Source organism: Aquarana catesbeiana, linkage group LG02 (assembly GCF_042186555.1).
Source record: "Aquarana catesbeiana isolate 2022-GZ linkage group LG02, ASM4218655v1, whole genome shotgun sequence".
Classification (NCBI taxonomy): Eukaryota; Metazoa; Chordata; class Amphibia; order Anura; family Ranidae; genus Aquarana; species Aquarana catesbeiana.
Window position 1 is genome coordinate 98,368,760 of NC_133325.1, and position 14,353 is coordinate 98,383,112.

The 14,353-nt window shown below is 42.5% G+C and overlaps 1 protein-coding gene across 1 annotated transcript in view; it reads right to left on the bottom strand.

Moving 5' to 3' along the window:
• Positions 1–14,353, bottom strand: part of COG6 (component of oligomeric golgi complex 6) — a 206,333-nt gene that overhangs the window by 13,240 nt on the left and 178,740 nt on the right. The window contains exon 18 of the mRNA XM_073613271.1: positions 10,027–10,106. Coding sequence (XP_073469372.1) covers positions 10,027–10,106 — 80 coding nt within the window. The remainder of the gene's footprint in view (positions 1–10,026; positions 10,107–14,353) is intronic.

Consider the following 14,353-nt stretch of genomic DNA (forward strand, 5'->3'; position numbering starts at 1 on the left):
GCAGTATAGTCAGTGTTTATCTGGTGCTCCAGATGGAGTAATTCTTAGGGGTATAGTCTGTGGCTGTAATAGCTGGATGGTGATGTATCCATAGAAAGGGGTATGAGAGGTTAAAAAGGAAGGCATCCATCCTTCAGAGTGTGTCCAGAACTCTGCAAGACACGTAATGAAAAAAACGGAGGGAGAGGCGCCAACCTAAGTGTAGTATTAAAATGATGACTTTAATAGGATAAGATTAAAAACACTTACAACATGATAGAAGATGCATGCTCGTCAAAGTAAAGTGAAGCCTTGGCATTCCACGTGGCTCTGTAGGTCCCACCGCTGTTCCAGATACCTGGAAAGGATTGAGCAGCTGCCTGGAATGGATCACAGTGTTTCTCCAGGAGCAAAAGGAACCAAGAAGCTCCACACTGACCACCATGGACTGTGGAACAGGAAGTGATGTCACCGGCGTCTGAGTGGACCTAAGCAGGGCTGGAATCTTGTCAATCAGGGCTATGGTGAAAGGCTATGCGCTCGGAGCTGGCTGCTCCTTCTATTTGCCTCTAAGTGTTTTTAATCTTATCCTATTAAAGCCATCATTTTAATACTATACTCAGGTCGGTGCCTCCCCCTCCCTGTTTTTTCATTACTTCTAAGGAACTGGCTTCCATTTTTGCTCAGGAGATCTTGGGCTACACAAGAGGATTGTCTTGGACAGGGGTAGTCAGTTTGTGTCCCGGTTCTGGTGAGCCTTTTGTGCACAGTTGGGAGTTCAGCTTTCTTTCTCCTCTGCGTATCACCCGCAGTCTAATGGGGCAGCAGAATGAGCCAATCAGTCCTTGGAGCAATTCCTAAGTTGCTATATTTCTGACCATCATAACAACTGGTGCCTCGAATTCTGCTTCCCGATTGTCCCCGTTTACGGCAAATTATGGTTTCCAACCTTCCATGTTGCCTGACTCATTTGTTCCGCAGAGTATTCCTGCATTAGAGGAGCATCTCCGTGGTGTTCGTTCCACTTGGGCACAAGTCCAGGAGGCTTTGCGACATGCTAATAATAGGTACAGACTCCATGCTGACCACAGACGCCTGCCTGCGCCTTCCTACCAGGTTGGGGACAGGGTCTGGCTGTCATCTCGGAACCTCCTACTTCGTGTTCTGTCACTAAAGTTCACACCTCAGTTTATTGGGCCTTTCTGTATTCTTTGCAGGATTAACCCAGTGGCTTACACATTAGACCTTCCTTCTAATATGTGTATTTCAAATGTATTTCATGTCTCCTTATTAAAACCTTTGATCTACAACCGCTTTACCACCTCGGTGCCATGTCCTCGCCCTGTACAGGCTGAGAACCATGAAGTACAGTCCATTGTTGACTCCCGTAGGTTCTGTGGGCGCATACAGTACCTGGTGTATTGGAAAGGGTTCGGTCCGGAGGAACGCTCTTGGGTCTCATCCTCGGACGTACATGCCCCTGTCCTCCTTGATTTCCATAGACGTTTTCCCCTCAAGCCTGGTGGTCCTCCAAGGGGAAGGGGTCGTTGAGGAGGAGGTACTATCAGGGCTGGGCTCAGCCCTTCCTTCTGGCTGCTCAGCTGTCGGCTAATTGCCAGCTCCTATCTCTCGACAGTTACTCAGCTGTTGATGATAACCTGCTCGTCATTCCTGCCTACTTAAGCCGTCCAGCCCAGAGGATCTCTGCCTTCACCTTAGTTAATATCACAGAGACGCTCTCCTGCATTCCTGTTAAAAGACTTGCTTGGCTGACATCCCTTCTGGCTCCAGATCCTGCTTGCCGTTTTACTACGCTCATCTCCTGCTACCTGACGTTTGGCTTGTCTGACTATTTGTCCCGGTTCCTGAACTCTGGCTATGTTTTGACTATGTTTGTTCTATTTACTTTTATTATTAAACAAGTGTGATTTAACTGTACTTCTGTCTTGATCTGATTTCATGGTTTGACAATTTTTCAGAATTGTTCAGTTTGTTTGCGCCCCCCCAAAAAAATTTTAAGCACCAGCCGCCACTGACCTTCAAAGTCACTTAAATACCCTTTCTGATGCTCAGTTTGAACTTCAGAAAGTCGTCTTCACGTCTAGATGCCTGAATGCATTGAGTTGCTGCCATGTGATTGGCTGATTAGCAATTTGTGTTACCAAGCAATTGAACAGGTGTACCTGATAAAGTGGCCAGTGAGTGTATATTGTATATTATGTGCAAAAATGTTTTTATAAGAATAAGGATCTTTCTTCATGTGAGTTTATAGGCACAGATGCATCACTAGGATCTGATTACTTTATCAGTAAAGTTATGAATGGATCTTCATCTCCTTTTTGACTTGCAACACTGGGGCTAGAGTAAATAAGTTACTTATTTAGCTTTTTATATAATTGTTTAATTTTCTGCTTGCTCACTAGCATACATAAAACGGATTACTGAAAGGTTGTAACTAGTCCCCCAACATTTCCATAGATGTAGCCTTTTGCTCAACAATGTTGAAAAGCTACTGTGCTTTGTATTAGCTCAGCTGCATTTAAAATTACAATAAATGTATCTTACATTTTAAATTCTACATTTACTGGTGTTTCTGAACAAATATTTGAGTTCTGATAAGCACATACAAAGGATATAAGTAGTTCTCAGTAATTTGGGATAAACATGGTACAATACACTGTATACTTTATGCTATTTACAGCTCATGCCATTTCACCCTATAAATATAAATGTACATATCCCACATTAAAGCGTCACAAAATCAAACTTGTCTGGAGTCCTAATGTGAAGTGAGGGAAACTTTCATTATATTATATGGGATCTGGATTTCAGTAAACTGTAATGTGTGTCTGTAGAGGGTAAAACATTTGATCTGATGAAGTAGTGCTATGTAAAAATTAGGCTTCGTTAGCAAAAATGTAAATTGAATGTACTTAATGACTATACATAATAATTTAACATTAGTGCCCTTGTGCACCTTATTCCTTGCTGCTAGTTTCAAAGTGTGTTTGTATTTGATGAATACACACATTGGAAGTCTTAACTGCCTTGGCTTTGATGTCTGGGCTTCTGGTGTGTTGCCGAAGGGGGCCGCCTCCAAGTGAGCCTGCTCTTCGTACGTGCATTGCAATACTGTATATGCCCCATAGTTGGGAATTATAATTTTGAGATAGGGTCTACACTTTACAGAGGTTCCTTGGCGCAGTAGTGTGGCTTAAATTTTTTTTTTAGCTGGCTACCTCGAGAGGATGTTGGGCCCCCTTTTATATATATATATATATATATATATATATATTTATTTTAAAAAAACAAAAAACTAAAAAAAACAATAAAAAACACGTGACCAATGACACCGAAAAGACTGGTGGGTCATGAGCAATGAGCAAGTTATGTCTTTGCCACTCTTTGGCAGATTTGTTATTACAACTGTGGCTGAAGTGGTCCCTGATTTGGCATCCTGGTCCCCAAAGTGTATATGTGTGTATATATATATATATATATATATATATATATATATATATATATACACACACATATATATATATGTAACATCAGTAGCTGAGCAGACCAAAAGCAGAGAATGACTAAGGTGCTAGTGCTTCAGGTTATGTTGGAAATGGATATGGGCTTTGAGCATTAGTGATGGAGGAGGGGAAAAGGATAGGTGGCAGCAGATATTAGGAACTGTAGAGTAGACAGCAGTAGACCGTAAAGTGGAATGGGGAAAGGAGCATTGGTAATAAGTGATGGTGGAGAGGAAAGAAAAAGGTAGGCACTGAGGATCACCGATAGTAAAGCAAGATGAACAAGTGGGTAGTCAGGACATCGACAGGGGAGGTGGAGAAGGAAGATTTATGTTTCAGTGAAAGCAGGGTGGAATGGGAGAGATGACAGTGAGGATAAGGGATGGTGGATTGAAATGAGAGAGGTGAGACTGGGAACCAGTGACAGCAGAATAGGATAGGAGAGGACCAGTGAGGATCAGCGATGTTGGAATAAAATAAGAGAGAGGAGAGCAGCAATCAATCAATAATGGTAAAGTGGATCGGAAGAGAGAAGACAGCAGAGATATCCGATTCTTGAGAAGTGAATCCCTGAAGACACAGTAGGGGTCAGAAGGGAGCTGTGTAGGGAGCTGGGGGGGGGGGGGGGTAGAGAAGGAGATATAAGTAAACACTCAATTTAAAAAAAAAAGCTAAATTGTTCAATGCAATGAATTTAACATTTTAAGCGATTCATGTTCTTTTTTTTCTCTGCACCTGAAGAGAAGACAGTTAATAAATACAGGACACTCACTAAGAGCATAGCAGAAGGACTTCACGATTAATGTGCCCTGATACTTGGCACAAGTATCACATATACACAAATTTATTTTTTCTAATGTTCTTTGTAGACACAATAAGTCAAACTGTACTGGCTGCCCTGCATTATTGCTTACAGTAAATGCAAAAATTTTCCTTGCATGCCCTTTGGGTCAATGTAACCTTCCTCTGTAAGAAGACTTAATAAAGCTGGAAGTTTGTGGAAGTTTGACGCAAAACACTGTCTCACCTCAGTAAAAGTTCTAATATGTCTAAGACAATGCAAATGTTTGTAGTTGTAAATTAACTCTGTCCCTTACAGATTCCCACATTGCATGTTTACATGAACAACACAGGACCCTTAAAACAGGAAACAATTCTGTGTTCTTTTCCTTTATGATGAAACAAGAATCCATCAGTGTTTTTAACTAAACAAAGAGGTGTCAGTGACAGTCTTAATTAATACCTTAACTGTTAAAAGTAATATCAAATTATCTACACTATATTGTCAAAAGTATTGGGGCACCTGCCTTTACATGCACCACCATGGAAAACCACCATGTGAGTGAGTGTAGAGAGAGCAAAATAGGAGTTAAAAAAAAAAAAGAGCAGGGGTCAGGGAACAAAACTGCAGTTTGTAGTGCTGGGAACACCACCTCCTGTACCCTGGCATCTGGGATGCAAGCTGTCCAAGGTCAACAGATGTCCCTCCACTCTGGAAAGTGGAGGTGCACCTTTATGCAGAGGAAGACTTTTCTGAGGAGTTGGAAGGCTTGGAACACCAGACTTTGCAGGTGGATAGGGAGCCAAGCTTTGAAGGCCTTGCCTCTGAAGTCGGAGTGGAGAAGCGAAAGGGACGACTGTTAGTTATACGTCTTACAGGGGGTGATCTTGCTGCACGTAGCATCCTTGGTATTAACAAAAGGCAGTCCTAATGGAAGTGGTCCCTTAAAGGACACATGGATCAAATGCTTTTTGCACAGAGGTTCTTCAGTCCAGCGCTTTAGTCGAGTGCCCTACGCATATTCACAGACAGGAAACACAAGCAAAAGATAAGACGGGAGACTTCTAGCAAGTCATAACAGTTGCTTTACATACTCAATAAACAAGGGATGAAACACCGTTGTAGTTAGATCTTTTTGTTTTTTTTTCTACTAGTCAGACAGGGTTTGACAAAGGAAAGTTACAGCCAAAGTCGGGTGTAGGGTGGGACTTGCCAGAAAAACAGCTCTGGAAAGGGCTTCCAGATGCTTATTGGTTGAATCCTTAAATACAAGTGCATCCTTTCCTGGTAAATGCCTTGTTAAGCCTGGATCTGCACTGGCAATGGACCACTTCTGAAGAAAATCCTCACAAAACAGGCACAAAGCCAGCAACCGCTTAGGGGGAACAAACCATCTAGAAGGGTGCTTCCAATCTCCTTAAAGAAAGGAAAAGTCTTTGCAGCCTTAGGAGTCTTAAAAGACCAGAGCAACAAGCCAATCCTCTCATTTCAGAGTGGTGTGCACTGCATCACTGCATCAATGGTGTGCACTGCATCAATAAGAGTTGAAACAATCCCTGCGAGCAATAGCAGTATCGTTCACCTTGTCAGGGATAAGCTCATTAGTCAAGGACTTGGAGCGACTCAGAATCAGTCACCACGACTGATGGCTTAGATGGCACTAAGGCCATGGGTAAATGCTCTATCTTGAAGAGGGGGTGCAGCGGCACGCTTAAGGCCTCTGTGATCACAAACAGAAAATAACTGGGTAATTTTGCCATAAAATCTTGTGTGGTCATGGTAAAAACTTCAGCCAAAAGTACATGAAATCCAGTTACACCTAATGGTGCCATGCAGGACTCTTGGATGGGATAGACCTCAGGCTGTAGAAGTCAACACCATAAAGAGGCGCACTGCAAACATTCCCAGAGCTGTTAGTAGAAAGTGAGTTGAGAGCACCATGTAACAGGACTGTCCCCCTGTGTCTAGAATCAGAGACATTGCGACTGCAGTGGAAAAGGTCACAGAACGCAGTAAGGCCTCAAATACCCACAAACCCAGAAAGCTGGTAGGAGGTGAAATGTCAGATGGCCAGAGCTAACCAAATTCACTGAAGGCAAGTAGCAGGAATAGACCGACGATCAAAGTTTCATATGGCTCTTTGCAAAAAGGTGCAGTAGCAGGTAGATGCTTCTTTGCAACTGTATTGCAGGAAAGAGAGCATGTAGTGCCTAGGTTTGCATAACTTCATGGTATAACAGGAAACAAGAAATAATGGCACCCAGTGACCAATAAAGTTGAGAGCTCCTGATGCTTGCTCTGACCAGCCTACTATGTGAGTCCGAGACCGGGCAAGCTCAGAGGCGGTGCCAATGGCTCTGGGCCTGGAAAGCACTTCACAGCTTACTTTTACCAAAACAGAGTCAAGAAAGAGCCCCATGTGGAACCTATTGCTCACTTTCAGGCTAGCCTTGCAACATTTAGTTCAACGCAACCCAGATAGAGTATAATCCAAATATTTGTGTTTGTGTGTATTTTACATAAACAGGGCATTTGGGAAGAGGCAATGACTATAACGGGCTGCCTCACTAGCCATGAATGTGCAGGGGCAGGAAGGGACTTGTAAACTTCAGTAACATCAATAATTTCTGGTTCTTGATCTGTTAGAACAGACTGTCATTTGACTGTAACTATAGGTTTCTGGAGGCTGCTGCAGGTACCTGCACGTTATACAAGCAGAAGTTTGCGTTTTTGTTTTTTTTTTCCCTTAATGCCAGATTCTCTTTAAGAAACTTATAATACTGGTAGATGACAGCAATGAAATCTTAAAATGTCAGCTCAAGTAATTAACAGCAAGAATAAAATTGCTCAGTTCAAAAGTGGAGCACTCATTTCTCCGGCAACGTTCTTAAACACATTAACATCTCCAGTGAACAGTGCTTTTAAAACAAACATGTTTCCATTTCTCAGTACATCTACTGGCGCTGCACCTAAGCTACACTGGGTCACTCATTCCATTATAAAGCATGCTGCTCTGGTGAAGAGAAAAAGTACATTAAAGTAGTACATTCTATATTATCATTGTAAAATAAAACAAAAAGCATATTCACTGTAAAATTATTTTGTTGGAATCCATTAACCACTTCAGCCCCAGAAGATATTATCCCCTTCCTGACCAGAGCATTTTTTGCGATTTGGCACTGCGTCGCTTTAGCTGACAATTGAATGGTCGTGCGACGTTGTACCCGAACAAAATTGATGTCCTTTTTTTCCCCCACAAATAGAGCTTTCTTTTGGTGGTATTTGATCACCTCTGCAGTTTTTATTTTTTGCGCTATAAACAAAAAATAGCGACAATTTTGAAAAAAAAGGAATATTCTTTACTTTTTGCTACAATAATTATCCCCAAAAAATATTTAAAAAAACAAATTTCTTTCTCAGTTTAGGAGGATATGTATTCTTCTACATATTTTTCGTAAAGAAAAAAAAAAAAAAAAATCGCAATAAGCGTATATTGATTGGTTTGTGCAAAAGCTATAGCGTCTACAAAATAGGGGATAGATTTATGGCATATTTATTATTATTTTTTTTTTATTAGTAATATATATCGCGACTGCGACATTATGGCGGACACATCAGATACTTTTGACACTATTTTGGGACCACTGTCATTTATACAGCAATCAGTGCTTTAAAAATGCAGTGATTACTGTGTAAATGACACTGGCAGGGAAGGGGTTAAACACTAGGGGGCGATCAAGGGGTTAAGTGTGTCCTAGGGAGGTGTTCTAACTGTAGGGGGGATGGGCTACCAATGACATGACAGCGATCACTGCTCCCGATGACCGGGAGCAGTAAATCCCTGTCATGTCACTAGGCAGAATGGGGAAATGCCTTGTTTACATAGGCATCTCCCCGTTCTACCTCTCCACACCGCAATCGCAGGCTGATGACGAACATCGAGTTCCTGGGACCTGCGGGCACGCTCCCGCGGTGGGCGCCCGATTGGCGGCAAATTTAAAGGGACATACAGGTACGCCCATTTGCCTGCCTGTGCCATTCTGCCGACGTATATCTGTGTGCGGCGGTCGGCAAGCAGTTAAAGCACACAGGAACTCGTTCCTTCCAGTTATACTAACATCTACAGGAGGATTGGAAAATGGTAAAAAAAATCTGTAGACTAGCTCAGGATAACACTTCCTACTACCAAAATGCCTCAGTTCTGTGGCAAAGCAGTACCAAAAACATGATCATAAAAACAGAGGGGTTTATGAAGTCAATGGACTCCAAGAAAAGAAAAGAACAGCGAGTACAAAAATCCTGCTCTCTTTGGTTTTCTTTGAGAAATACAGGAAGCCTTTCACCTTTGGGTAGTCCAAAAGCAGTCGAACCGAGGGCAACACAGCAAACAATAGCTAACGGGTGCAAAAAAACAGAGAGCTGGGGACTGCCTGCAACTTAAAGCTCTGCCTAAAGGACCTTACACCAGGAGCCAGAACCAAATTAGGCAGAAATGTTTAACTGGTAGAGAGCAGGTGGAAGTCTTGCAAATCTGCGAAACAGTTTGATGTTGACAAGGCCAAAAAACCTTGACAAATCTAGTAGAGCTGGGGTAGGCAAACTTCAGCCCTCTAGCTTTTGCAGAATTATATGTCCCATCATGCCTCTGGGAGCCATGTGTGTGGCTGTAGGAGTCTTGCAATGCCACATGTGACCTTTAGTTCTGTGAAGGTCCACCTGATCACCTAAAAATGGTACAAGAGCCGAGATCCGATCTTGGATGATACTGAAAACCAAATGCTGATCCAGGCCAGACTGGAGAAAGGCTAGGATGCGCCCCATGAAGTACCCCCTGGGATGGAAATTTCTTGTCTTGCACCACACGAAGTATGCCTTCCAGGTGTGATTGTGGACCTCGTGAAAGGAGCACTTCCTAGCTTTTAGGCACCAAAGAATAACAGAATGAGATGGGCCCCTTTTTTTAGGACCTTCAACAGCGATGCACCAAGTACCAGTACCAAGCATGCACCAGGCTACTTAAACGAAAAGGCCCTTAACTTACAGCAGTGGTGGTTTAGAAGATACCCTGTGGCCCCCACAATGCAGACAAGTTGCCAGACAGGATCCAGGGGAACATGCCACATCCACACAGTCTTCACCTCCTCCAGTGGGCATACTTCCTAAAAAGTCTTTAAGGGCAGAATTCCACCAATGGGTGTATCTCAGCCATGGACCTGTAAAGTTCTCTGCAACTGGCTCACACTGTACGTCAGGTGTACTGGAGAGTACCTGCGGTACAGTCCAGTGCCCTAAGGACATGTTACAAGAAAGCCCTGCATCCTTGGCATGGTGGGACCCAGAAACAGCCTCCAAGGCGTTTGCCAGCACCAACTGATCCTGAAAACTGCATTATGAGCCCTCTGGCTCTGCAGTAAATAAAGGACCTTTTGATAGAAGTAGAAGTCATCTTGTAGAAAAGGTTTTGCTTCTCTCCGATTCTCTGAATGTCCTAAGAAAGTAGCAAAGAAAAATAAAATAAAAAAATGAACATGATGGGAGTGGGAGGGATTATATCTGGCTGACTAACAGATTAATTTGTTAGTATCCAATCTCCTTTAGGGAGCAGCAACAACCTCTCGTCTTGGACTGAACGATAAAGAAAAGCATATTTCAAGTTCTGCCTGTTCTACAAGGAGAAAATCGCTGCAAATGATGCAATGATAAAAGTTTCAAAAGGTCACAGTAGTAAATAATGTTACTTACTTCACAGTGGCGCTAAGGAAGAAATTCAGCTGTGGCATCTGCAGATTGTCTGGAGCCGCCAGGTAACGATCAAACTGCACCTAAAGTCATTAATAACAAAGCAATTATAATTGATGGCAGAACCTTATTTGAACATAACACTTCATGACCAGTTAAATAGGAAAGCTCTGCACACAGAAAATCCTGCCCATTTTTTTTGTTACCGCTTGAACCTAGTTCTGGCTTATTAAAAAGTGACACAAACACAACAAAACATGCATATGTGTGATTCTGCTAATAGCAACAAATCTGATGCGTACCACATTCATGTATTTTAAACACTGTTGACAGCTCTATGGCCTTGTCTCCGTACGGGCAGACAGTTACTGAGCTGCAGGAAGTGTCTATGAGCTACGAGAACACTGATCAGAGTGCTCGTAATTCACTGAAAACTAAAAGCCAATTGCCACTGTGGCAGATGGGACTCTTCTAATGAATGATGCGGCTTTGAGGGATGAGAAGGACCTCCCCACCCACTTTCACAGGTAAAGAGGGATGAGGGGGTTGAGGTGGGGGTGCTGAAAATGTTACTTGTTACACCCCAAGTATGTTTAGAAGGTCAATTTAGCCTTTAATACTGACAAATTCTTCAGGCCCTAATAGATTACACAACAGCACTCCACAGAAGATAGAACTATTTATCAAACGTCCAGTCCCACTGGAGCTTACAGTCTATCTACCTATGTGTTTACACAGAATCCAAATAACATTTCAATAATTTTTCCACTGAAGGAGGAAACTGGACCATCCAATCTCCTTGAAGACAGTGTCATAGGTTTAATCTGAATTGTTTTCCAGTAGCAAAGTGTTGTATGGGAGTGTCTCTCTGTCCTCTTGTATAATGCAGGATGACTGGTCCTGTATTGTATATGATGTCAGAGAGCTGCACCCGGGTGGGCAACAAAAAAAGCAGGTTTGGGGGACCGGTCACATCGAGAGAAAAAGCCTGTGGGAGCAATGAATAAGATATTTACTTGCATTTGTTTCCTCCTAGCCCAGTGAGCATTTAACCCATCCAAGGGGGTTTGGGGGTGGGGAAGGGATTATTGCATGGGTAAATTTAACATCAGGCTGGAATGGGGCTTTAAAGATGTTAGGGGTTATCTGCACCACATGAGTAAACATTTCTGTATCTGCTCCTAAATGTGAAAGACAAACCCACAGAAGGCACTGTGCTTATTATATATGTCAGGTAATGTCCAAGACTGAAAAACAACAGTGTGGTGTATGGACCGTAAAAACAGCATTTGGACCAGTGAGCCAATTGCTTAGATTGTATACAAGTAGGTGCTGTGTAACGTAAACTGATTACATACAGCTCTTGGTTAGAGCTTTAAGAGCAATTTTAATCTCCTGCTACTGAGTCATTTACAGTATCAATAAACCATCCTGTAAACATACCCTTGTGCATTAGGTAACATTCATAGTAGGTAATGATGGGCTCGGGCGTGTTCGGACCGACGGCGTGTGTATGTGCAGCTGCGGGCCGGGAAATGCCTCACTGCCTTTGACTGGCGGGGTGCAGTGACGGCTTCGATCCAAACCTGCCCAAGCCCATCATTAGTAGTAGGCATGTTGATTTTTTTTTTTTTTTTTTTTTTTTTTTTAATTGTACCCCAGTACAACTTTTTAGCTTTAGTAGCTCACATGCTGTCTCCATCCACATAATTCTCTAAGACACTCCAGCTTTCTGCATGTATCCCTATGATAACATGGATACCTCATGATGCCTTGTGCTGCCTGTGGGCTCCAATCTGTACATATATGCTTCTGCGTTGTGCATTGGCACGTCACAAGGATGGAACTCCTGTCAGTCTTTTGCTGTCTGGGTTATGTTGGGGTGTTTTTGGAAAGAAAACAGTAATTGTTCCTCTTTGACTAGTATCCTCATTGGAAGATTTCCCCTCTATTGCTGCTCTGGTGAAAATTGTGAATTTCCTATCACTTTCTGTCCTGGTAACAATGGTCACTGGACAAATAGAAAGGGTGCCTCACCCCAACGGGGACAAACAGGGAAATAAAAATGTGACATGGCTTCTAACACTTTCACACGCGATTCGTAACATTTTTTTGACTCAATACATATTTAACATTTCTCAGTCGGAAGATTTTTAAATTGCTCATGTAGTCCTTGAATCAAAAACACAGTCCAGACAGAGAAACCAAACGTGGGCATAAAAAGCATGCTAGTGTAAAAATAGCATTGCAGATGTAAAATCTTTTTAAAGGACTGTGGACATTTTGCTCATATATTTACTATATGAATATAAGAAGTTGTATTCACCACACTTGGAAATTCACTTCTGTTCAACAAATGGCCCCATTTTGCTAATACCATTTATAGCATCAAACAGGTCTAAGGTAAGACTAATCCACAGCTATTTACTACTCCATTGGATTCAAAAGTCAAAAAACAAGCTTGCTGAATAAAATAAGTGGACAGAAAGGGTACATTCCAGGTAATAAACACTACTGTTATACAATGGCAGAATTTGTAACCTACTTTTACAAACAGCAAACATATAATTTTGCAGTGGTTAAAAAAACACATCCAGCGGTAAGCCAAAACTGCGCTTGGCTACATGGGCCATTATACAGTTCAGCTGGAGTTCACAAAATAATATTTACAAAAAATAAAAATTCTAAACACCCCTAATCACTAATTCTTTGTGGTGTACCCAAATCTGTTCCTTTGTATTAAAATAATAAAACTATTCAGTATTAACAAAAGAACACAGTAAAATTGGAAGAAAAAATGTAAAGTGATTGCTATTTTTATTTAAAAATAAATGAACCTTTACAAACATGTTATGCTTACCTGCTCTGTGCAAGGGTTTTGCACAGAGCAGCCCTGATCCTCTTCTTTTGGGGTGCCCCGCAGGTGCTCCTGGCTCCTCCCCTTCATTGGGTGCCCCCACAGAAAGCTGCTTCCCCTGGGGGGTAGTTGTGTGCGGGCGCACTCCTGAGTCCAGCTGCTGCATTTATTGACAGAGACAGTGGGTCTCAGCCCCACCCCTGCTCCCGTGTCACTGGATTTGATTGACAGCAGCGGGAGCCATCGGCTCCCGCTGCTATCAATCTGTCCAATGAGGACAGAGACAGCGGCTGGAGCTGAAAATGCCACTACTTCCTCACCGCTGGCTGACACAGGGGAGCCAGCTCACATGACTGGACCAGAGCAGCTAGAAAATAAGTAAGTATACAGGCTCAGCCGGCTGTTTTATAGCCCCTCAGTAGCCCATGTGGAAGAGGCCTTAAAGATGGGTGTAGGGGTGAAGAGTTGTGGTGGGTGGAGAGTTGCTGATGTCACTAAAAGGCTACAGCTGTGATGGCAACAGAAGTGTAAGAATCCCTGTCATTTTATTGTATTACTCCATATTCCCATTACACACGTTTGTGGATGAAGCTCTAGAAGATTTGGGTGTTGCAGCAACAACCAGCTGGAAACTGGTTCAGAAAGTCACAATGTGAATATTTGCCAACACACCATGGATCAACAGGTAGCGTCCAAACACATTTTTTTGAAGCATTATCACAGAGCATGTGATGACATACCTGGCGAAAGGGTCCTGCGTGACTCAGAAACGTTGCACTACCTGCTCTGTGATGTAATCACGCTTCAATAAAAATTTGTTTGGATGCTACCTGTTGATCCATGGTGTGCTGGCAAATATTCACATTGTCATTTTATTGTGGCAAGACCACTATCGCTCATTGGACCACAATTTAGTGCTCAAACGAACGCTGGCTGCAGAAAAACAATGTATAACATAAAGGCACAATTGTTTGGCGTAAAGATGAAAACATAATGTGTAAATGAGTATAAGTGGGTGAGCTGGGAGGGATAGTAGGGTTGTTTTGCCAAGAGATGGGCTATAACTCAAATGAAAATCTATGCATTCAAAACACAAACAGTTTAAACAGTTCAAAGCAAACACACCAGGATATTAAAATCCGTAGGCCCACGTCACATTCGAGATTTTGTCTCTAGCAAAAAATCGCCAGCAACAGGATTGCTATAAAATGCAGGGATAACACATACAGTACCTGCCTTATAGGTGATGTGCCATTGCTGCTGAAAATGCTGCAAAACCTCCCCAGCGAGAGAGAGATTCCTTGCTTTCCCATCTGGCAAGGGAGAGACGTGTGCAAGGAAGTGAGTGGTTTCACCCCTTGCTATGCCCTCCAAGGCAATCCTGCCAATAGTGGGTTCTTGCCAGCAACAGCATCCCCAGTATGATATGGCCCTTGTTTTTAAATAAGTGACACTTATTTTCAGCTAAATCCA